At 38.5% G+C, this 25,584-nt stretch overlaps 2 protein-coding genes and 1 gene segment (V, D, J or C); 1 reads left to right on the top strand and 2 right to left on the bottom strand.

The window, feature by feature from the left end:
* LOC121523649 overlaps positions 1-25,584 on the bottom strand; it is an 820,099-nt gene that overhangs the window by 189,842 nt on the left and 604,673 nt on the right.
* Positions 1-25,584, top strand: part of LOC121523651 (immunoglobulin kappa light chain-like) — an 813,481-nt gene that overhangs the window by 184,980 nt on the left and 602,917 nt on the right. The window lies entirely within an intron of this gene.
* LOC121523634 (zinc finger protein 184-like) lies at positions 1,960-10,648 on the bottom strand. The gene is made up of 2 exons (XM_041808576.1): positions 10,196-10,648; positions 1,960-6,074 (listed from the first exon to the last, which is right to left on the bottom strand). The coding sequence occupies exons 1-2, from the start codon at positions 10,374-10,376 to the stop codon at positions 5,164-5,166; spliced, it is 1,092 nt and encodes a 363-aa protein (XP_041664510.1). The 5' UTR covers positions 10,377-10,648; the 3' UTR covers positions 1,960-5,163.

Genomic DNA, 25,584 nt, shown 5'->3' with positions numbered 1-25,584 from the left:
TAATACAATTCAATTTAAATTTCTGAGTCTCTCCTGGACTTGAATTTATCATACATGTTCAATTTCTACATATTTTAATGACTATACAGGAACAGACATTATTAGCTATGGCCATAGGTGTCGGATTGTGTGGAAGCGGTTAACTTACAACATACTCGTTTCCATACAAATAAATAAATTCTATATTAAAGACTACTGAGTCTCAATCTAATTTTACTGTTTGATTATATTTATCTTTGGTTTACCTTAAGAGGGATTTTTAAGGGTTAAAAGTAAATTTAACCAGGTGTTTAAAAACCATGCCTTTTATAGGCACTTTAGAGGATTTTTGCACCAGTGTAAAAGCTTTAAAATGACTGAAAAATACTAAAATTTCTTTAAAAGGCTTCTGTATTTTCTGTAAAATCAAAAATTGACTTGGGCTGTTTTTTCTAAATCCTTGTCAAGATGAACTTAAGAATTCAGATACACTTTTAACCTCGAGAAGTATGCTGGATGTTTTAATAGCACTTGGATCAGTCTATAAATTGATGCATCCTCCTCTTCCTCTTCCAGAGGCAGTCCCAGGACAGAAATGATATAAAATCCCTCCAGTGTGTTCTGGGTCAACCATGAGATCTCCTCTCAGGAAAGACCTCAAAAGAGGCATTGATCAGGTGCCTGAACCACCTAAATGAGCCCCCTTCAATGCTTAGGAGCAGTGATTCTACTCTGAGACCCATCCAGATGTCTGAACTCCTCACCCTATCTCTATCTATACTGGCCAAACGTACCCTAAGGCTGAGCCCAGACACATGCTAGGCACAGAGATGACCTGATGAACAAAAACTGGAATGACTGTTTAAATCTGATTTATTTTAGGCATGTGAATTTTGTCTTAAAACCTGGAAAAGAAACAAGAATGTTTGTTTAGTTGGTCATTTTATTTTCATTCTCGTCTTCTGACCCATGACAAAGTATTGATATGCACCCTGATCCTGGAAGGTTAAGTTCATGGTGTAACGTTGGCCTATGGGAGCTGGTTATATGATTGTATGTACGATACAACAGTAATCTAAAAACTATGCTAGTATATTCAGTACAGTCTGGTAAGGATAAATAAATTAAACACTGACTACTGTGAAGGTAATGCAGAGTTCCTCTTCCAGACATTTCCATCTACAGGATCTTCCTCAGGCACCTTGAGGATGATCTTTGAAATCAGTAAGCTGTACAGAGTACAGATGTTTTCCCCTTTTTTTCTGGTCTCGATGTTTCTCTTGGGTGAATTTTGCCAGAATGTGTTCACGCTAGTTATCATTTTTACCTAATCCACGTTTTAACACAAGGACAACCCTAACCCTTACTCTTGTAATATTGTGGCAATTCTCTGGTAATTAGGGTTTTTTTTTTTTTACCCATCTCTTGTTATTTTTTAGCAGTTCTTTGGTAATTAGGTGATATTTTACCAAGTAATTACTTAGAAATTAATTATTTTCAATGCAAGTTGCTTGATAATTCCGAAGTAACTGTTTTATTTTGGCACACTAAATTCAAGTGAGCCCTTCCTGAATCATTTTCAAGATTTTTTAGGGTTAGGGTAAAATACCACCTAATTACCAGAGATTTGCCTCAATATTACGAGGGTTAGGAGGTGAAGATTAGGGAGTTTGGGTTAGGGTAAGGTTAGCATAAGTGGTTAGGGAGTTACCAGAGAAAGGCCTCAATAGTACAAGGAATTTCCTGAGAATTAATACATTATTAAAGGGTAAATACTTCCTTAATATCACCATATTTCCAAGTTATTACTTGGTAAAATGCCAACTCATTACAAGGTAACTACCACCTCATACTTGAGAAAATGATCATTAACATGTATTATTAATATTGAATTACTAGGTAATAAGGGCCTGTTCAAATCAAGTGTTTCTAAAATCTTTTGTCTATGGCAATGCCTTTACTCAGAAAGAAATCATGTCTGACATTTAGAGACAAAGAGGCACAACACTGCTGTCTTGCTAAGTGTAAAAAAAAAAAAAAAAGCATTGGAAAGGGCAGAGACATGTCTCAGTCAGCCAACTGAATGTTTATTGATGTGCCAGAGTTAGTACAGTAAAACTACAAACTAATCACAAAATGTGTGCCAACTTCAACAATCAACAACTCTGTCGACAAACGTACACGGCCTGAATTTCGCTGCAGGACTGCAGGAATCATGCACTAAATATTAGCTTTCTGCAAATGTGGCTCTCATGTGGGGAAATACACAAAACACGTACATTTATAGTGATTCTGACAATTTCTCCGTACCAAATGTCACACAGCAAAAGTTTGGCTGGATGAGTGTAAAACATGTTGGTCTAAATGCAGCAGCTGTAACCAAACAGGAATTTCTATGATTGTTATCCACATAAGGTCCCCTTTCACAGTCAATAAGCTGCTGCATAATTGTCCGTGTCACTGTATTCCTTGTGGAAGTGCTGCAGTAGTGTCTAACGTGCTCTGAATCCTGCAATGACTGGACAGCTATACATCATTAACATGGTTAATCTACACTCCGGGGAACATTTCACAATTCAGGTTAATAAAAAAATTAAAAACCACAGCTGCTGAGGATGGTTAAAAAGTTCACATGCACAGGTAAAGAGAAAATGTAGGAGAACGAGCAGGACAAGCTGAGGTAGAGGTGCTTGTAGGTGTGTGCAAAATTTAACTTAAGGTGGGCTGGTTAGAGTCTTTTGTTAACAAAACCCAAAATAAGTTTCAGAATAAAGTACATTAAAAATCACTATCTGCTACAACTAGGGTAATGCAGCTTATTTCTGAGATGATTATCCCCATTTTACCTTATTTGTTGAGAGTGTGTGGTCTGTATGGGTCGACCGATATTGTTTTTTAGGGCTAATGCTGATTTTAGTATAAAGAGATCAAAAAACAATTTTTGGAAGCTTTGGATGTGCACTTACAGTAAAATGAGGCATTAGTAAGCCTGCCATTAAATACAACCAGACTTTTTCATTAATACTCATTAAAAATGAAGGTGGACAACAGCAAACATGAGTCTTTATCTCTAAAAACTCTACAGCTTTCACCGTTCATGTACATAGAAACCAACAGTACCAGTAATCTGATTTTTCACTCAACAGTATCACTAACACAGTGTGAAAATACTCTGGTACACAAAATTAAGTCTTGCATTCAAAATCTTAATTATGCACCATAAAATCCAGTGATAAGACTCACTTTTAAAGCCTACTTCTTCATCACCACTGTGACCAATATATGGGTATAATAATGTTCATGGTGTATTGCCAATTACCTAGCTTATTTCTTAAATCAGTGTAAAGGGATAACTACGGCCTTTTTTGTCACCTGGGCAGCTGTTTCCCTGACCCCCCCAAATGGCCGTTTATATTGTGTGTAACTGACGAGTCTAAAGTGGAGAAAACGCACCGAAAACTGACAAATTTATCACAAGGCCATTGGTAGATGATATATGAGACTGGGTTGGTAGAGCGTGGCTAAAGTTATCAACTAGCTCCACAAGCCTTCGTTCCTGTTTGCAGATTATTATTGTGCTCAATGTGGTTACTCATGACTTCAGTTGAGCATTATACAGGAGTATAACACTTAACAACCTACATACAACTTTATATCTGTTTGCAAGTTGAAAATACAGTTATAAAGCGCTGATCCTGCAACATGCTAACCGCTAAGCCTCTCATATTTATGTTTAACAGAGCCGAAGGAAAGCTCAGGCATGAAGGCAGTGGCTGTAAATGGATGCTTCAGCGGCCTCAGTTCTTCACTGCTCACAACATGCTGGAATACAAAACAACACAGATCAGACTGGCGAGGCTTGGAACCAATTTTCATAACTTTTCCCCTTTGTTATATTATCCTGTATTTGAGAAATCTGGAAGTATACTGCTAAGTAAATAAACCTTTGAGAGCTGGTTTGGCTAAAAAACACTCCTCAGATAAAGACAAGTGGCAAGCAGAGGAGGGCAGAGCAACTCAAAGACTGACTCTTCTCATGATAATCACTACAGGTTTAGAGCTCAACTGTAGCTATAGATGCACAAACTCCATGAGGAAAAAACATCCACCTCACCATGCATTATCTAATCCACTTAGCCCATTCAGGGTCATGAGGGGCTGGAGCCAATCCCAGCTATCATTGGGCAAGAGACTGAGTACACCAGTTAACCGCACAGCTGAACAGAACAACCAGCCATGCTCACACACTGCTACCTGAAATGTAGAGTCACATATTAACTTAAGGAGCATGTCTTTTGGACTGGTGACGCGGGGTGAAACTATGAGACAGGGAAAGTTGTTGGCCACGATGTTGATCCTGTGCCTCTGTGTAGTCTGCCTTGTCAGTTGGTCAAGTCACTTCACAAATGTAGGGCTCATGGTAACTGACAAAATTATGTTTTAGTCTGACCTCAGGTTTAAATTTCATGAGGTTGAGGACAGTAAAAATAGAGCCAGAGGGGATGACACAACTCACAAAGGATCCAAATTAGCGTACTTTTAACTCCATTATTTTTATTGACTATCAGTAACATAAAACACTGATACAGGTAATCAGCAACATGCTGAATATTGGCCTTCATAATCTGCCTGGACGATAATCAGTCGACCCCTGGTCATTTGTATGGGGGAAAGGGCCTTAAATTAATAACAAGGGTCAACTTTCTACTTAATCTTTTTTTATATATGATACATCAAAATACATCACAATTCCTTCTACTACTAATGCTAATAATACCTAATTCCATGTTATATCTATCAGTCATTAAAAAAGTCTCTGAAGTAAAGCAGCAAAGACCGGATCAGAAGTGACTCACATATAAGGAATACATGATGCTAATTTGCTGATCATGCATAAGCAGTCCTCTCAAAAGGAAAGAAAAACATCCGGCTGACTTATAATACTCAGTTAAATTGCTCACTCTGACTTTGTGGACATTGTAAACAAATGCACTTTTCATCTGTGTGCTGAAAAATGTTCCAAGAATCCAGTAGCAGTAATAACCAGCAGGTCAAATAGAGGCATCAGCATTACTTTAGTGTTTCCTGACCTGATAAACATTCATCACAGTAGGTTTAAGCTTCTGAAAAATCCCCCTCCATCCAGTTACTTCTTAGGTGGCATTTGACGAGCATCCAAGCGTTTTATTCGGTTTTGCTGCCCTTACAAACATTTGTATGTTTTTTAAAAGATATCTGCCAGTTGAATTTTCTATCACAAATGCTGCATGTAAACGGTTTCTCCTCTTTGTGGATAATCATGTGTTGCCTCAAATTTCCATGTAGAGAAAATCTTTTTCCACAAACTTCACAACTGAATGGTTTCTCTCCTGTATGGACTCTCATGTGCCTCACCATATCAGTTCTCGAGTGAAAACTCTTCCGACAAAACGAGCAGCAGAAAGGTTTTTTTACTGAATGACGCAGCATGTGTTGTTGTAAATATCTCTTATTTGGGTACCAGTTCCCACAAACAGGGCAACTAACTTTCTCTGTATGATTTCCTTTTTGTTCTTGTGTCTGTTTCTTTTGTTCAGAGCTTTGAGCGCATTCAGTTGAGCTGAACGAGGTATTTCCATTATTAAATTTCATGTCAATTATACACTGGTCTTTGTTTTGCAGAGGGTTTAAACCTAACTGAGCTTCTCTGGGCTCGTCCCAGTCACAGTTACTGTCATCAGTCTCAGATTCAAAGGACTGCTGAGTCTTGTCGTGAGCTGCCTGTTGTAAATGACTGTTTGGATTGAAGTGTCTGGCTACTCCACTGTTCTCTCCATCAGCACCTGTTTCCATCTGATCCGTTTGTCTCTGATGAAGCTGAGAGGAATGAGGTTCTTCCTCTTCTTCACACTTAACACGGACAGGAGTGAACGTGAACATGTTGATATCCGCCCCCACTGTTCCTCGAAGCTGTTCTTCCTCCCCATGAGTCCAGAGTTCTTCCCATTCCTCTTTGATGTGTGCTGGTCCTGGTGGGTCCTCCTGCTGTGGACCGTGACTCCACACCTGCTGCTCCGGGAGAACCTCTTCTTTTCTCACTATCAGCTGCTGGACATCTGTGGAGGAATTAAAACAGTTGAGCAAGTGTAATTTTAGCTGGCATTTTAAGCACCTACAACACTGCATTGACAGATGTGGAGGAAAACAACTCTTCGTATAATACAGGTGCATCTCAAAAAAAATAATCTCATGCAAGGTGAAACATTTCAATCTTTCATCTTGATGATTACAGCTTACAGTTCATAAAAATCTAAAATCTGCTTTCTCAAAATATTAGAGTATTGTGGAAAAGTCCAATTTGCAAAAGTCTCCCAAGTCTTCATGCTCTCACTCGGGTTCAGTACACAAAAACCACAGTCATGGGGAAGATTACTGACTTGACACGTACCCAGAGGACAATCATTAACAACCTCCACAAGGAGGGTAAGCCACAGAAGGCCACTGTTGAAAGGGCAGGCTGCTCTCAGAGGCTGTATCACCGGCCAACTGGTGAACCCCATAAAGAATCTCTGGGGAAATGTCAAGAAGAAGATGAGAGTCACCAGACTCAACAATACAATGAGTTAAAGGCTTCTATCAGAGCAACCTGGGCTTCAGAACACCCCAGCAGTGCCACAGACTGATTGCCTCCGTGACGGCTGCATAGATGCATGGGGCTTTTCCACTTTGGCTTTTAGCCACGCCGCACCAAACCAAGCCATGCTGATCTGCATTTCCATCACCAGTTTGGCCACACCGAGCCGGCCAGCCCCACCTTCAAGTGTGCTGCGCTGACAATGAAGTGCTTTGTGGGGTCCGATTTGCTGGCGGGGTTTACCCCCTCTGCTACTGATAACCCCTCCATGATACATTTTCACCCCGTGGGGAGACAGGGAGATACGTTTTATCCCTGCCTCTACTCCAGCTGTCCATAACTCTCACAGCGGTGTCAGCGTTCACTGTATGACTATGATATTTGTGACACCAGACCAAAACTTAGGATTTTTGTACATACTACAGTCAGACAGTGGCACACAGCTTCTCACACTGATGAGTGAGATTAGGAAGGACCAGGCGCAGATCCAGGAATACACATTTTTCTGCACCTACTAATAACAAAAGTTTGATCCTGCCACCTTCTTATAGACAAATTAATTCTAGACTTTTAAAAAATAAAATGCTGGAGATGTTAATAACATTTCACCCATGACGGAGTCTTTAATTTATTCAGGTAAAGCATGCAGTTCTCACTGCCAACTCCAAAAATATGACTGTGTTCATTTTCTGCTCTTCAGAGACCCACAAATCAATAATAATGAGACTGCTCTTTAACTTAAATGGAGGAAAATCCTCTCCTTTTGATGATAAGCATGAATTATTGTTTGTTTACTGATCGCAGAGAGAGAGAGAGAGAGATGGGGAGAGAGAGAATGTGAAAAGAGCAGCTTGCAGCGCTGTTGGTCTACAGTTTGATTTTTGCTTTAACACGATATAAAGTCATTCAGATCAGACAGTGTAGAGAGATCAAGGAGGGCTCAAAATACTGCGTCATCAGATGGCTAGCTCGGTTGTGGTAGAAAAGCAAATCCCCTGCTGCACTGGGCTGCCATGCTGAGTCAAGCCACGACGCGCCATGTAATGGATAAGCTCCAGCAGGGATTTGTGCAAAAGAAGCTCTACTGAGGTGTGCATCATTTTCAGGATTTCCAGATTCCATAACAAATCTTTTCTGGACTGATGTTTAGTGATATTCTAATAATTTGAGCTGTATGCCATAACCATCACTGGGAAAAAATAAGATTTTCTAACTGTTAAGAGATGGAATTCATATAAAAACAAACCCCACATGTTGGTTTGTCTAGTAAAAAAAGTTTTTCATTTGGTCATCCACTCAAATTTAACTTTTTACCAATAAACTGTGTGAACAACACTGCAACTCTCCTCATTTCTAATTCCCCTGAAGAGAATGCCAAGTTTCCTAAATGAAACTAATTTAAAATATGATTTATTAATTTCACTGGCTGATAATGTAGATGAAATGTAGCTTCAATATTTGAAGAAATGGTTAGTGTAACCAGCAAGTCAATGAAGAAACAGGTTGCACCACCTGGTCTCTCACCCTTCCCCCTGTGTGTGTCACAGTGAGGTTTGCCAATAAGCAGATCTACCCACACTCTGTTAGTACAGCATCATAAGCAAAACAAAACTATGAAACATAGAAAACAAAGGACATTTACATGTGCTGCTCCTTCAGAAGTTCTCAATCACAACCTGGGGTAAGGCTGTCGATTTTTACCCTCCAATACTTTTAGTTCAGCATGTTTTAAACAAGCCAATCTTTGGGCTTTCAACAAAAGATGTTATCAAAAAGAGTTTAAAAATTGATGGACTTATTTTTAACCAAGAGTTGCTGCAAGAAAGATATATATTTGCACAATAAAGACAACATGCAAGATTTTTTTCTGCAGTTTCTGTAAATTAAAAACAAGAAAATATTCAACATAGAGTGCAGAGCTCTTCTTTCTTTAGTAACTTGTCTATTTATTAATTCTGTATGTGTATCCAAATATAAATCTAATCTAATTTTGACTAGTTCCATATAGGTTTGGAATTAATGCACTGTGACAGCTCTATCCTGTGATATCGACTTGGTAAGCGGTTAAATGGGCTGGAGCTTGTAAAGCTCTTTTCCACTCGACTGACCTGTTAAAGTGCTCTTAACACCGCAGGCATCACTTACGATTCACACCACATTCACACCCATTCACACTGATGGTGGGGGCTGCTGTGAGAAAGCTGGGGAACAAAAGTCTGCCTGCCACAGGAGGGGGGAGGGGGCGACGAGAAGGATTAAAAGGGGGCTAGGAGAGAAAGAGAACAGAAAAAGAGAGGGAAAGGAAGCTTTTCCCCAACCTCCCCAGTACCACTGAAGAATTTGAGGCTCCTTTGAAAACCTGATTCTTGCCTTTCTAAACTGATTTGAATGAAGAATGCTAACACCTGGCTGGCTTGGGTCAAATTAACAGCAGAAACTGATGAATACTAAGAGTGAAGAGTTCAACAGTTTGTCTTTTTTGCAAATCACGAGCAGTACTGTAAATGCTACATAAATATACACCGTCCACTCTTCTCTACAACACAACAACTAAAGGAAATGGGTAGAAAAGTGAATAAAGAGAAAAGTGACTAAAATGGGTAAAAAGCAGTCAAGAATGGCAAAATAGGGCATACAATGGGAAACAAGTGGTATTTAATGGCAAAAGGAAGATTAAATGGGAAAAAAACTTGTGAAAAAAAATTGTGAAAAGGTCCAAAAATGGGATAAAAGTGGCAAAAATGGGAAAAACTGTCAAAAACAAGTGGGAGAAATGGGCAAAAAAGTAGGAAAAATATGGTATTTAATGGCAAAGGTAGGTTAATTGGGCAAAAAAAAAAAAGTGAAAAAAAGGTTAAAAAAAGTGGCAAAAAAGGGGTACTTAACGGCAAAAAGTGGCAAAAAAATGGAAAAAAGTGGCAAAAGATGTCTCAAAAATGGGCAAAAAAGGGTAGGAAAAAAGCGGCATTTAATGGCAAAGGTAGCTCAATCGGGTGAAAAAGTTTTTAAAAAATGGTGAAAAGGGGCAAAAATGGGATAAATGGGACAGTTAAGTTTGACAATTAAAGCCTAACGTATAAGTCTGAGAAACAAACTGATTATTAATTCCTGAGGTCAAAGTTTCTTTCTCTAAAGGTTTCTGGGGGAATAATATTTCAAATTATGACATAAAAGAGCCACAAATCATCACAAAAGAGCCACACGTTAGGTATCACTGCTTTCAACTATTCATTACGTGTTGTACGGCCCATTTAAAATTGACTTATAACTGACTTTGTCTTTTTTATTTCCTTACAGACAAAAACATCAAGGTATCTATTATATGGGCCCATTTAGCTATGAAACAAAATTAGAATCAATGTTGTTATGGCAACATCCATAATATATAAATGATTCAGTAGATGTACTCTAGCATTTACTGTTTAAATCAAAACCTTGTTGATATGATAAAACTCCCATTATGAGGATTTAGGGATCAAAAATAGTTCCTGTATCCTCCATGAAAACAAAGGGCCTCATCACTGTGAACATCGGAGCAGAAAACATAATTTAAGGTGCCCTCTGTGCAGCCTTCACCTGCTGTAGTAATAGAAGTGTACCCACCTGGTCTGTGTAACTCCACTTCAGGGCTGATAACAGCTTCCAGCCGTTTGTGTTGATTCTCTTTGGATCGAAGTTGATCCTCATATTCTGCTATCGTTCTTTCAAATAGCTCGAATATCTCTTCAGCAGCTGCAGTCAGTCTCTGGTTCACTAAAGATCTCAGCATTTGAAATTTGGACATTTTTATCCCAACGACTCGTACAGGGCACAGACTCCAGATCCGTTAGTTTTGGCCCCACGTAAAACAGATTCTTGCCTCTTTCTCCTTCAGGCCTGTGTGGCCGAGCTCCACTAACGTGTTTAGAAAAGCTAGCAGCTTACGCTAACTTCGAGTTCAATCCTCCTCAAACAGGATACTAGTCTCTAGTTGATCGACCCTATTTGAATATAGTCCACCTTGACAAGTTTATCCTTACAAACGGGTGCAGACCTCCCAATACGATGTTTCTTCCGGTTAGCAAACGGCTACATTCTTCTTCTTTTATTTGTTTCGCTTTAACGGCAGCTTGGTTCGTCTGTGTTGCGCCACTGCCATCTAGCGGCGGCTACTACTGCAGACGATTTCAAGTTTCTACTCCTTCAGTGAGGTTAATAAACGCAAACAATGGAACTGTGCAGTTGCGCCTCTTACTGGTATACAATTTAGATTCGAATATTTTCACTACAACGTATGAAAAATAAGAATAAGAAATTACAGGCATCTTCCAGCACAGCTGGAAATGGTACAACTGGGCAAAGATTTAACAGGGATGGGCAAAGATTAAACAGAGCAGTGTTAATTTTGTCAGCTATTTTCAATTTTAGTTTTTGTCTTTAAATGAAATGTCTTTTAGTTTATGTCCTATTTTAGTCATTGCTCCCCTTTTTAGTTTTAGTCCAATTTTAGCTCAAAACATTTTATTCTAAAAATTCCTCACATTGTAGTCTTTACTTTTAGTCCAAGCATTTATTTTCTTGCCTAACCTTATTTTCTTGCCTAACCAAATCATGGTAGTGTGTTTTCTGTCTAACCTGGGGTCCCTGCTTTTTACAGCTGAGAGGCAGAATAGATACAGATGCATTGCATTTTGACAGATTTACCCACAGTGGAGAAATATCACAGATTTGGTATGTCTGATGAAAACTACATTACATTTTAGTCTAGTTTTAGTTATTCTGACAAAAGCTAAACTTGTTTTTTGTCAGTTTTAGTCATCACAGATCTATTTTTGTTAGTTTTAGTCAATTTTTTTGTAATGGATTAAAAGGCTGTCGACGAACATTTTTAGTCATAGTTTAAGTCAATGAAACTAACACTGAAACAGAGATGGGCAAGTGGAAGCTGGGGGGCCACATGTGGCCATACATTTCTCTCAGTGCTGCCCCCAAGTCAATTCTAACTTCAAATGAATTTTATGTTTGCAGAAAATATGAAAAATTCTGCCATGAAAATATAGAAATAGAAACATTCCAGATCTTTACAAGGAATTAGATTTCAGATATAGATACAACTGGCTGCAGTTGCCCCAGTAAAGATTTTTTGCATGCATCAATAAATGCACTTGTTAAAAAAATGCAAGTAAAATATATTGAAATATCAAGAAACTATTACGTTCGATGCAATGAAAAAGCAGCCTGAAAATAATTTAATTCTGTGTTTATTTCAGGAAATTAACAATTTAAATTTTGTACAACATAAATGTTCAAATCAAAATGATGATGAAATCAACATACTCTTCTTTAAGTTGAGTTAATGTAATGACAGTGGTTAAATTGAGAACATCTGACAATTAGAAGCAACTTTGCCTTCGGCATTTACAAGAAAATGAAAGCTGCCCTCTTGGCAAACAAAGCTGTCCATTTCTGGTTGAACTGATCTTCTTTAAATTCTGCTGCCTTCTGTTTTCCACTCTCCATCCAAAGATACTGGTTTCTTTCTTCTCCTTTTGCCAACAAAGTTTATCATCTTCCTGTGTTAGAAGATCTTGGATGTTGGATGGTCCTGAAATTTAGAGTTTAAAAACTGTTGGTCCATACAATGCTTTCAAGGGTATCAGATAGTATCCTCTAAAAACACTGCATTGCTGGCCTCCTCCAGTAGCTGAGACAGTAAAGGTCAGGTGACCCCCATGTCCAGCTCTGGTTCTTAGGTTATTTTCTGTTGTCTGATTGTTTCCAGCTGTGTCTCATTGCTTTCCCCTCACTTTAGTATTTAATCTGCGTCTCCCCTTCCATCAAGTCCAGTTCGTCTTTGTGTCTTGCGTCAAGCGTTCCAGTCTTAGTTCTTTGTTTTAAGACCTTGGGTTCTTGGTCACCTCTCATACAGAGGCCATCTCCCCTGATTGTTCAGTTGCCGGGTAACCAGCTCTTGGAGAAGTCCTGGTTGTGCCAAACTTCATCTATTGGAGAATTCTGCAGGCTACTGAAGAAGAACTCTTTTGAAGCCGTCCCCAGATCGGTACCTGTCAACGATCCTGTCTCTGATCTTACGGCTTTGGTTTTCCTCTGATACCACTGTCAGCTGTGAGGCCTTCTATAGAGAGGCATGTACCTTTGCAAATCATGACCAATTAGTTTAACTGACCAAAGGTGGACTCCAATCGTGGTGTAGAAACATCTTAGCAAAGATCAAGATAAATAATAGGAGCCTGAGATAAATGTCAGGGACTGTAGTTATGACTTTTCTTTTTGTAAAGACCAAACTGAAACAGCTGGGTGTGTCTTTTTGGATTCTATTCATACTGGTGCCTTCTGAGAGGACTTCCATCTTTGGCTTTCTTCCTCTAAATTTATAAACTTACCTTTGTTATTTAAAGGAGATACAATGTATTAGATTCTGTGCTACACATTCTTGTTAAAATAGATAATAAATATACATAAAATATGAATATAAATGAATAAAAACAGATTCTTGAGAGCTAAACTGAACTTAAACATCTTCCATAAAGAGCTTAAAACTATTTCTAAACCCTAGAGCTTTTTCTTTCACTCTCTTCTGCTTGTCAGTAAGTGTTAACACATTTTCATGGCCTCCCTTTCATAATAAAAGCACATAAAGACAATCTCATGTAAAGAATGTAAATCTAATGTGTGTAATTCGTGTGTTGTGGTTGCAGGTTTCTGTCACTCCTATGTGTTGTTTATTGTGTTGTTTTTTTTTTGTAATATTGCACTTCTAAATAAAGAAAAGAGAGAGAGAGAAAGAAAGGCTCTCTGGCCTGCTTGTCGATTGAGGAACTGGTTTGAGGAAGTTCTTTCCTACCGAGCGCAGTGATCATGTAATGGAGTGTAGGGATTTCCTAGCTGTCTGGATCTCAATTCTCCAAACTTGCTCCAGGTTTGTCTGTTAGAACACAAACAACAGGACAACTTCTCTCCTTTAAAAGCTTTAATGATGCTTTGCAACAGTACAAACATCCCAGCTAGACATTTTGTGTTCTAAAAACGTTCTGAAAACATGGCCAAAAATGTTCTCCTAATGTTTTCAGCGGGAATTTTTCTTTACGTTACCAGAATGTTCCAGGATAACGTTCTCCCAAAACATTCCAAAAATATTTGGTGGTATCCTTCTTAAAATGTTAAGTGACAACATTGTTAAAACATTATGCCCTAATTGTGGTGTTTATGTTGTATTTGAGTGTTTTATTTTGATAAACTTCCGGTTTCCGGAGCTGGTTGCTGGCTGGTAACTTTCCTCTGCTTCTCCTGAGGCTTTCACTCTGCCCCCCTGGTGCTGTGGAGAGTCACACCTGCAGCGAATCACCTAATTGACTCGTGCTACTTAACACCGGCTGCAGCGCTCTACAGCGCCTGAGTCTTGTCTACCTTACCACACGGTAAACGTCTGCTCCAGGCTCCTTCTCGTGATCCTCCAGAGAAGTTTCTAGTGCTTTTTATGATTCATTCAAGTTATCTCCAGTGTTTGTATTTTCTTGTGCTTGTCGCTAACGTGCCTCTCCTCCTTCTTCCAGTGTCTCCTGCTCAGATCACCACAGCCAGCTCCAGCACACTCTCACTCCCTCCTGGACTCTTGGAATCCTCCTCCCCTCTTACCTGCACAATAAACTGTTTAAAACTGCTTCCCTCTCCGCACCTGAGTCCTACCACTACACAATCATCACACTAATGTTCTTAAAACGTTCTGAGCAGGACGTTTTCTTTACGTTCCCAGAATGATGTAGAATAACGTTCTGTAAAAACATTCTAAAAATGTTTCGGGTTCACCTTCTGAAATGTTAAGTTACAACATTGCTAAAACGTTATGCCCTTATGTACTTAAAACATTCCCAAATGGTTTAGGATGTACGACGAAGTATTAGGGCCACACAAAGAGAAAAAAGGAATATATATATATATATATATATATATATATATATATATTACGAGAAAAACCCGTAATATTACGAGAAAAAAAGTTGTAATATTATGAGAAAATAGTCGTAATAGTGCGAGAATAAAGTCGTATTACGAGAAATAAGTCGTAATATTACAAGAAGAAGATATTACAAGAAAGACAGTCTGCCACGGCGCCGCAGATCTACGACGGAGTATTGTCCTGATTCCGATTATAATGATTATTATAATCATTATAATGATGATGTTGATGTGCCAAAAGATGAAGTATTTCCTTATTTGTGAAACCGATACTAAAGAATGGCTTCACAAGATGCTCAACATTGCTTATTTTAACGGCAGACTTTTTTTTCTTGTAATATTTTATTCTCGTAATATTACCAATTTTTTCTCATAATATTACGACTTTTCTTTCTCGTAATATCATTTTTTTTTATTCTTTAATTGTTGTTCTCTTCTTGTGGCCCTAATATTCCGTTGTAAGGATGTTCTCTAAAAACCATTCTAAAAATGTTTGCATTTCTCTTTTTAGAAGCAACTTCACGCAATACCTGAAAGCAGACATCTGAAAATACAAATGGACCAGGAGAAAACAACAGTTCTAACAGATGTTGCAACCTCTTTTCTTTATTTTTTAAACACAAAAGCTTGTAGCTTGTACTTATAGCTGTACTTAAAATGAATTAAATCAAATTAACATTCTGCCACAAAAAAAAAAAAAAAGATGATATGCGTTTTCATATCACCCACCACGTAATGCCAAACAATAACGTGATTAAAAAAACAAGAAAGAAAGAAAAGAAAAACCATCTTAATTTAGTCTGAGTCTGAATAAAGTGTGGGGGTTCTGCTCTCATCAGTGCTGCTGCAGTTTCAGTATTCAGTCCATCTGAGTCATTGTCCTCAGTCATGGATGGTTCACTTGCATTATCCACCTGCACTGTAATGAAAATAGTATTTAAATTCTGAATAATTCTGAAATTCTCATTAGTCTTTTTGGTAAACCTTTAGATTATAGGCCACTAATTACATAGCAGTTACTGGAAGTAACGACGAAATTTCAAAGTAAAATAGATGTAATATCTAGTGATAGCATTACAATGACTGGTACTGATAAGTACTTGATAATATTCAAGTAAACAAAGCACAAAGTCAAATAACTGCACAACTCCCAGTGCAGGCTCACTTTGTTCACATACTACACACCTAGCAACATGCTATATCCGTAGCTAAAGCCAACACGAAGAGGCCATGCCGTTATTTGACTGTCTCTCCCATAGATATAGAAGTGTTCTATAGATATCTATGGTCTCTCCTCTCTGGCTGCGCGTTCTCGCTCTGATTATCCAGCACCTGCTCGCCGAGTGTACTGCGCGTGCATCCGCTCGCTCTCACTCACAGCTGCGCATGTCACTGGATCATAAGGAGTCTTGAATGCCTTTTGTGCTGATCAAGTGTGGATGATACAGCCTACTTCAGGAGCAGAGTAACCATCGAAAAGTGTGCAGTTCGACTGTTCTCTTCCCACTTTGAATCTCTGATGTGTGTAAAATGTCCGGGTTTAAGGATCTTAAAGATTTATTCAGACGGAGGCTGCTTGCTGCGATTCTCAGAGACCTTTCATCACAGACTACAGACTGTGAATGCATCGAGGAGCTCAACCGACAAAGAAACCTGCTGAAAGTGATTTTAACTCCTGAAATAAAGCTGCAGAGAGAAGGTATGTTCTCTTTTTAAATCAGGTAACCTGTTTACTGTAAATGCTGTAGGGAGCTCAGACTTTCTGGCTCATGATACTAGAACTGTTTTAACTGTGATGGTTCAAATGTATCTGATAGAACCTCCAATACAGTCATGTACAAAAGTGTTGGAACCCCCAGAATTTTTCCATAAAATAAACCATTTCTCCCAGAAATTGTTGCAATTACAATTTTTTTGGTATACACATGTTTATTTACTTTATGCACATTGGAACAACACAAAAAAGCTCAAGAAAAAAGCCATAATTTTGCACAAAATTAAAAAAATTGGCCTGACAAAATTGTAGACACCCTCAACTTAATATTTGATTGCACACCCTTGGGAAAAAAATAACTGAAACCAATTGCGTCCTATAACCATCAACAAGCTTCTTACACCCCTCAACTGGATTTCTGGACCGTTCTTCTTTTGCAAACTGCTCCAGGTCTCTCATATTTCAAGTGTGCCTTCTTGCAACAACAATTTTGAGATCTCTTCATAGGTGTTCAACGGGATTTAGATCCGAACTCATTGTTGGCCACTTCAGAACTCTCCAGCGCTTTGTCTCCAACCATTTCTTGATGCTTTTTGAGGTATGATTGGAGTCATTGTCCTGCTGGAACAGCCATGACCTCTGACACAGACCCAACTTTCTCACACTAGGCCCTACATTGCGGCCCAAAATCTTTTGATAGACTCCAGATTTCATGATTCCTTGCACACAGTCAAGGCACCCAGTGCCAGAGGCAGTAAAATAACCCCAAAACACCTTCACACCTCCACCATGTTTGACTGTAGGTGCTGTGTTCTTTTCTTTGTAGGCCTCATTCTGTTTTCTATAAACAGTAGAATGACGTGCTTTTCCAAAAAGCTCTACCTTAGTTTCATCAGTCCACAAAATGTTCTCCCAGAAAAATTGGTTTGTAATAATTTTTGAAAAGGTCCATGTTTCTAGTTTACATTTTGGTGTGATAGACTTTCCTGAGTGGTAGCTGAGTCATCGTTATCGGCTGATGAAGTCATCCACCCCCTACTGAAAATTGCCATTTTGACGCTGGTGCATATTCTGCTTTAGGCTCATGTTAAGGACATTTGTCCTGATAGTTGATAATGTACCTATCAAATAAGTAGATATGATGGAGAAAAAGATCAGACCTCCACAGGTGGCTAGCTTCCCCATGAAGCACGAGCAATGTGTCTCTGTAAGGGAAGACTAACATCCTGGTAGTTTCTTGTTAACAGCCTCATGGGAGAGTCCAAGGTCATCCCACACCACAGAGGCAATGCAGAAACTCCAAAAACCCTTAAGTCTAATTTCTTGGTGCTGGAATTCACACAAGCATAAAATGGAGTGGTGTCTGGAGACTGGAAAGGCAAGGATGAGGCACAAAGCTTGGCTGGGTTTAGAGCTGCAACAAATGATTATTTTTTACGTCGACTAATCTGGCGATTATTTTTGCGATTAGTCGACCAATCGTGGCTATTTGGCATACTATTTTGGATCCCCGTTTTAACTTGCCTTCTTATGCATGCACACCTGTGAAAACTTAATGGTTTGGCAAATTGACATGACATGTCAAGTTGCTACATCGTCAAGGTTTGTTTTTCCTCTAATATCAAAGTACTGAACTGAAATTAAAGTAAACTGCACACTAAATAGCGTTACTGAAAAAACCGTTACCCTAACAAATATCAAAGATGGTCCGCAGATCCCGCTGTCTAAAGAAAGCTGAGAGCATTACCAAAGACACTTCTCACCCGGGTCACTCCATGTTTGAACTGCTGCCATCAGGCAGACGATACAGGTCAATGAAAACAAGAACAAATAGATTCAGAGACAGTTTTGAACAAAGCCATAACATAACATACGCTGCTGTTTTATTTTTTTTAAAGGGTTCATGCAATATTGATGATGGATGAATGTTTGTTGTGTGTCTATTGTGTTTTTCTTTTTATGTATTAGTTGTTGTTTATTGCTTTTATACTCCTTGCACAGATTGGTGGGCACTTGAATTTCATTGTACTTGTTACAATGACAATAACGCTATTCCTATTCCTAAGAAACAGGCGAATCCCTGAATCAAGTTCAAGATCCTCACATTCACTTACAGCTTAGTCAAGCTCCAGATTATTTGTCAGAAGTCATCAACCCCACCGCCCCCTCATTTTATCTGCATAAAATCCCAGATAAATAGAAACTAAATCCTGAGAGATGTTTATTATTGCCAATATTGTATAAAGAGTGAATAAGGTAGTGTTTTCTATCTTAAAAGAATTGAAGTCAGCTGGTACCTCAGCAGAAACATAGAAAAGAGTCTACTCAGGCTAAATCATGAGTTGAAGTTTAATCTCCTCTCTTTTAGATCATCTTTTGTTCTTCATGATTCATATCTGACTGAATTCTTTTAAACACAACCATAACCAAATGTTAAAGCATATGCACAAGCGTTTGTTAACAGGGAGCCAGTGAAGGAACCTGAGTACAGGAGTGATGTGGGAGAATTTGTTTGACCGTGTTAATACTCTGTTAATACTGATTGAAGGCGATTAAATGTGGACATGTTGAAGGAGGCGAAGAGTGAATTATAGTAATCAATACGTGATGAGGTGAAGGCGTGTATGAGAGGGGATAAAGGTGAGAGCCTTCTAGGGCACAGCCAAACTGCGGGCCCATGGGGGTCAGCAAAACCAGGGTCTGTTGTAAAGTTAAGCTGTGATAACCATCATTAATTCTCAACCTGAATAATAACCACTCTTATCAAAGCAGCATAACATAAATTCCATCTATTTATGCTGTAGTACAATATAGCTTTTTTTCAAAATGTAAACCCCTTTAATTAAAACTGAATTCCCTTTTTTTATTAGTGACGTTAACAATGTGGATGGACACTGAACTATTAAGAAAGAAATGTCAGACTTTATAGCTAGGACATGGAGTCCACAAAATTCAGGATGCCATAAAATAAGATAAAATAAAAACATGTTGCAGAAATTGACAAAAAGTGGCAAAAAGGGCGAAAATGGAAAATAAAAAAGGCTAAACAGACTAAAACAGGCAAAGTGTTGCAAAAAGATGTTGCAGAAATGAGCAAAAAAAGGGGTCAAAGTTGGTTGAGAAGAGTTACAGAAATGGGCGAAAAGGGGCAAAAATGGACCAAAAGCAGCAAATCCAGCTAAAGTAAACAAAAAGTTTCAAAAAGGTGCTACAGAATGGGGGGAAAGTGGCAAAAAATGTAAATATGGGCAAAAAAGTAGTTATTAAAGTGGCAGATATTGGGGAAAGGGCAGAAATGTGATTAAAAGTAGCAAAAAATTGGAGAAAAATTGGCAACAGGATGTTTCAATGATAGATTTAAAAAATGGTGAAAGTGGTTAAAAAGTACCACAAATAAATCATTCAAAAAACAGAACCCAACAATATTTGGACACACTTATCAGCTCTAAGTGTTAGCTTGGATGTTTTCACCAGCGCTGCTGTTCCAACACTCAGGCATTCATGTCATTATTAAAAGAGGATCCATTCTCTGAGGTTTCCAGTAATGATGGGTCATGCGCAAAAGCTGCGGCTCTGTAGTGAATCAGAAGAGCCGGCTCACATAAATCGAGAGCCAGCTCCCAGTTTTTTTTTTTTTTTCCTTTCGCTGCTTAGCTCTCACAGTGCTCAGCCCCAGCTCTGGTTAGAACTTTGTTTTGATTGGCCAGCATGTCGGCCATGCGGCCAATCACATGTGAGGATAAAGGATTATATCATTATGTGAAAACAGAGAGGGGGGTGTTGCTACCCAATCCGTCCCGAAAACCCGATTTGTAGTGCGCATGTGCAAACACGCATCTACATCAGCTCGGCATTAATTCTAACCCTAACCAGTGGAATTTAAATGCTATACCTAAGAATGGTTTTGTAACAGAATAAATGAACAAAATTAGGCGATTATAAGGCTTCTCATAAAAACACTGAATGCAAAAGGGTTTTCAACACACTAACCATTATTTTTGGCGAAGTTAAGGTAAAATATTGGGCTACAAAAGATCCTAAATAAAGAGCTGTTCGGGAGTTGAAAGAGCCGGCTCTTCTTTGGGAGCCGAGCCAAAAGAACCAGCTCTCTGAAAAGAGCCGAACTTCCTATCACTAGTTTCCAGGGGCCCAGCCGGGCCTGTTCACAATCCATGTAGCCCTGCCAAACAATGTCATGGAGTTATAGACAAAATTCTGCTCTGGCATTTTAGCTCCTTACATTTGCCCCTAACATTTGGTCAATATGGCCCAGCAGCAGCCACTACATGAATCAGTTGCTCCACTTTTGGGCTACATAATGTATGCACTGAATGGATGACAAAGTAAGAGGTGGATGTCAAAGACTTAGATGTCACGTTCTTTCATGTGTCCCTTTTGCCCCTGAAATCAAAAGTTCCCTTGGTCTTCATCAATTTTGTTTTAAAGGGGTAGACTAAAGGACCTTTTGTCGCTGTAGAAAAACAAATGCAATGAAGAAAACAAGCTAGCGGCTGATAACCTTTCACCTGCAGTTCATTTGTGCTGGATGCAGCTGTGACAAATGGAAAAAATGAGACATTTCTTTACTTAACAAGGAACTTTCTAATGTTGCTTTTATATTTTGAATACAATATACAGTCATCAGTGTTTTAATACCAAAATATCTGCAGTTTTGAGAAAGTTTAAAGTTTTATATTTCTCTCCACAGACACAGAGCAACTGATGATGAGAAAACAGAAGAGTCTCCCTGAGCAGCAGGAGAGAAGCCCCAGTCTGAACAAGGAGGAGCCACCAGAACCAGCAGGCATAAAAAAGGACCAGGAGGACCGGTGTGGCAGCCTGGAGAGAGAGCTGAATCAAGGAGAAGAGGAGGATGATATCAACAAAATGACATTCATTCATGATAAACCTCATGAAGGTTTAAACCCTCTGCAAAGCAAGGGAGTTGTTGTAAGTGAAAATACATCAGTTAGCTCCTCTGAATGTGCTCCAAGCTTGGGACAAAATGAACAACATAGGCACAAACAAATCCAAGCCACAGGGGAATTATTGAGTTGCTTAGTTTGTGGGAAAAAATACAAACGTTTACAATTACACATGATGCGTCATTCAGGAGAGAAACCTTTCAGCTGCTCAGTTTGCAAGAAAGGGTTTTACACCAGACAAGAGCTGAGATTACACACTCAAGTGCACACAGGAGAGAAACCATTTAGCTGTTCTGGCTGTGGTAAAAGATTTTCCCATCAATCGAATTTGAAACGACACTCATCTGTCCACACTGGGGTGAAACCATTTGGTTGTTTGGTTTGTAGTAAAATGTTCTCAAGAAGAAGCGATCTGAGACAACACTCTGTTGTCCACACAGGACAGAAACCATTTTGCTGTTCTGACTGTGGTAAAGGATTTTCCCAACGATCGGATTTGAAACGACACTCATCTGTCCACACGGGGGTGAAACCATTCGGTTGTTTGGTTTGTGGTAAAATGTTCTCAAGAAAAGGCAATCTGATGAGACATGCTGCTATCCACACAGGAGAGAAACCATTTAGCTGCACTTTTTGTAGTTAAAAATTCTGCCAACTGTCTTCCATCAAAAAACACAAGTGTTTATGTGACAGAGGCAGGAAATAGATAAAATCTATGGAAACATACCAGCTTGAATGTACACAGTGGGGTGATTCTCCCTTTTTCTTTAAAAATTTTATTTAATTGTTTACTGTCGAAGTTTCTCGTAGCAACCTGACTTATGACCTCCATGGCAGGATGTTTTATTTTCTTTTAAATTTCAACATGTGTTGAACTCACACATGCTGGCTGACCCAGTTTTTTCTGGACTGAACAAAGGTGCATTTTGTTGATTTTGGGGGGATTGTGTTACCAGTGTTGTCTGAAAAAGAACACCTTATATTGACTGAGTTTTACTTTTTTTCCATTACAAATCACTCATTACAAATTACACAGTGTGTGCCTGTGTTGTTTGCTTTTCTACAAACTTTGAATGTACCTCTGGTTTTGATTCTAAGAAAAGAGGTATCTTTGTGCTGCTAGAGAATAAAACTGTGAAGAAAAACTTTCACATTTAAGCTAATGGTTGGCTGACATCTCTAAAAGCCTACAAACCCACCACAACAAGACATGTTCAGATTTGACACCACTATCTGTATTGTTCCTATATTTTATTCAATCCAGTCATTCTGTTACTTCTGTTCTAGTTTTTACCTTTCTTAAATTCATTTCTAGTCTTAGCCTATCCCTGCAGACATAACATCGCTCTTTAAAAGCAGACAGTAATAAAGTTAGTATCTTTGGTAGTATTGTGGCACTTGTTATCTTGCAAAAGAATTGGAAAACAGCACCTTAACCATAACCTCTTACTTGGTGTTGAAAAGTGTGTCAAGCTATGATTGGGATCTGATGTTCAGATTATCTTTTTGTGCCACTTTTTAACACCTTTTCACACTATTTGCCTTTTTTTTTTTTACCATGATTTGCCATTTTCTTCCATTTTGACTATTATTTGCCTTTCTTTACCCATTTTGCCACTTTTTTTACACATTTTTGTCACTCTGTTATCCATCAATTTTTGCCATTTTTAACCACCTGTTACTCATTTTGCCACTTTTTACAAAAATAAAGGTAATTCTGTTTTAAGAAAAGGTGTTTACATTTAAAAAAAAATGTTATATTGTACTAAATACATATATACATAAATAAATGAGAATTTTTGGTTTCTTGTGATAAGAGTTGTTATTGTTCAGGGTAAACATAAAATACCATCACAGATTAACTTTACAATGGACCATGATTTTCCTCACTCCATGGGCCCCCAGTCTGGTTGGGCCCCAGAAAGCTCTCCTCTTTACCCTCCAAGTTGGGCAGCCTTGAAATAAAAGCATTAAGGTCATTTGAAATGAAAAGCCAGCAAATCTAGCAGCTATATCAACCCTGTTATTCAGAATCATAATAAATTTAGGCTCAAAAGCAACATTATTAAGTAAAGGCTATCTCGTCAACAATACATTACTGTACACTACAGGCCCTGCAGAAACCTTTGGAGGGCAGGTGCTCAAAGTTAAAAGGGGGCACATGGAGCACGAATTTGAAACACTGTACAGAAACATACCTTACAATATAACTGGTTGAACTGTAGCAACCCATATTTATAAAGAATGTAACATGGAATCACAACATGCCATATCATTGACCACACCTCATATCTTTGTTAGGGGGCAGGCAGTGCAAAAAGTAGTCTATGTTTTACCTGATGGGGTACATTGAACAGCTTCTGTTGAGGAGGTTGGTAGGAGGCTGCTGCTGCTGCTGATATCCCTGGAGGTGGGCTGTATTGATCTAAGAGTATAGACACTAAAAAGAGCATGGGAGAGATAGTAGCTGATTAAACAAGTGTTATGTAATCATGACAAGATGCAAAGATAACTAACATTGAAACTGGCTCACTGTGATCTGCCATACTGCTGATTGTAGGAGACTCCTTGCAGAGAGAGGCTGCAGCCAAGGCTGACTGAACTAAACAGAATAAGTTGCTCATTGGTAAAATGACAGGGGAACATTAATGGGGGGACGAGAATAAAGGAAGGGTGAAACAACAGCCTATATCCACAAAGCCATAATTCAAGCTGTGCATTAATTTAGGACATAGGACGATAATGTATTAAGTTGAATTTAGATCACCATTAGACACTGGACTGTTGAACTGTGGCTACTCTCCCTGGAGTCCTTGCTTTTCAGTTTTAATAAAATTGGAGGACAAAAATAGAACAATTCTGACATCTCTTTATTTCAATTTCACAGCTTTATTTTTGTTTTCTAACCTCAGTAAAACTAAATTCAACCACTTGTTTTGACACAAACATGACTTCAACATGAAATGTTTCATCCTGTATTTATTAACAGACATGTATCACACTGTATTCTGTCTGTGTCTGTCTGTGTCTCTCTGTGTTTGTCTGTGTCTGTCTGGGTAAAAAACAACTCTCTGTAGCCTGGTGATGCACGTAATGCATAATAAAAGAAACCTGGCGGGGTTTCATTGTCTCCTCTAAAAGGCATACCCTGTCTTGCCAGGTAAAGACTGATGGCCAGTAAGTGGGACAAAATTTCTCAGTTTTTTTGTCTTTCCCTGTCTTTTGCAGCTTGTAATGCACGGTCACCTATAACACCATATATGTATATATACATATAACCATAACATTTAAAATGACTTGTTTCTTTTAAATATATCAGTAACATGTTGATTCATCTTGATCTTAATTTTTCAGAGTCCGAGCAGTTAAAATGCTTAGCAGTGACATGTGATTGTTTTTATGGGTACTTGTTTGTGAATACATTCTACTCCATTTCTGTCATTGAACTTTGTAGTATGTGTTATTGTAAGTCTAACAGAGCATGGATATCAGTAGAATCAGAGACACAATTGTGCTGCAGGTTGAATATACTTTTAAATAGCTGACTTTGTGTTTTCATTGATTTTTTTTTTTTCTTTGGTAAAAGGTGTCCTTTTAGAAAAAGAAGAAAAATCAGAAATATCCGTGAACACAAACTGCAAGCAGGTTTGGTATTTTTCTAAATTTTGTTGTCTGACAAGGGCAAACAATAAGCAACAGCTTTAATCACAAACACTGAGATAAATATGCAATCTTCAGAATTGCTGCAAATTTTAATGCACATGCAAACTATCCGAACAAATGCATTGACTAAAACTTGCTGCAGATGAAACAAATGTGCTGCAAATGCAACAAATTCACTGAAGAAAGCAGAGACAAATGCACCTTAGGAAAAGTTTACTGTTAATGGAAGGAAAAGGAGATCATGCACTGATGTTTTAATAAGATGACAAGGTTGCATGGTGTGATGACAAAAAGGTTTGTACATAACAGCAACGAGGAGATCTAAAGCTTGTTCGGCTTGGATTTTGAAAGTATGGATGAGGCACCATCCCTTTAGGCTCTCTTTGCAGTATCATACATTCATACTCCTTTTTCCTTCTTGCATCTGTCAACATCCAACCCCAATAGACTGAGTAGGGATTCAGGGAAAGCTACCCTGAGACTGAAATGCTTAAATCTGGCACCACACAAAGGTCCTCTTGAATCAAACTGTAACATTTGAGAGCAGTTTGGTCTTATCTGACTTGAGACAATCAGATGTAAAGATGTAGAAGCCTTGTCATATAATAGCTGTAATTGGCTATTTCGATTAATTCATTTTATAAACTGTATCCAAGGTAATAGATGAGAAGCACTACTTTTATTATGAAAAGCCAGATGATTATACAGGAAGATGTGTTTCCGGGTCTTGGCGG

Source organism: Cheilinus undulatus, linkage group 16 (assembly GCF_018320785.1).
Source record: "Cheilinus undulatus linkage group 16, ASM1832078v1, whole genome shotgun sequence".
Taxonomy (NCBI): domain Eukaryota; kingdom Metazoa; phylum Chordata; class Actinopteri; order Labriformes; family Labridae; genus Cheilinus; species Cheilinus undulatus.
Note: the sequence above shows the minus strand (reverse complement) of the source record. Positions and strands in the feature narration are given on the sequence as shown.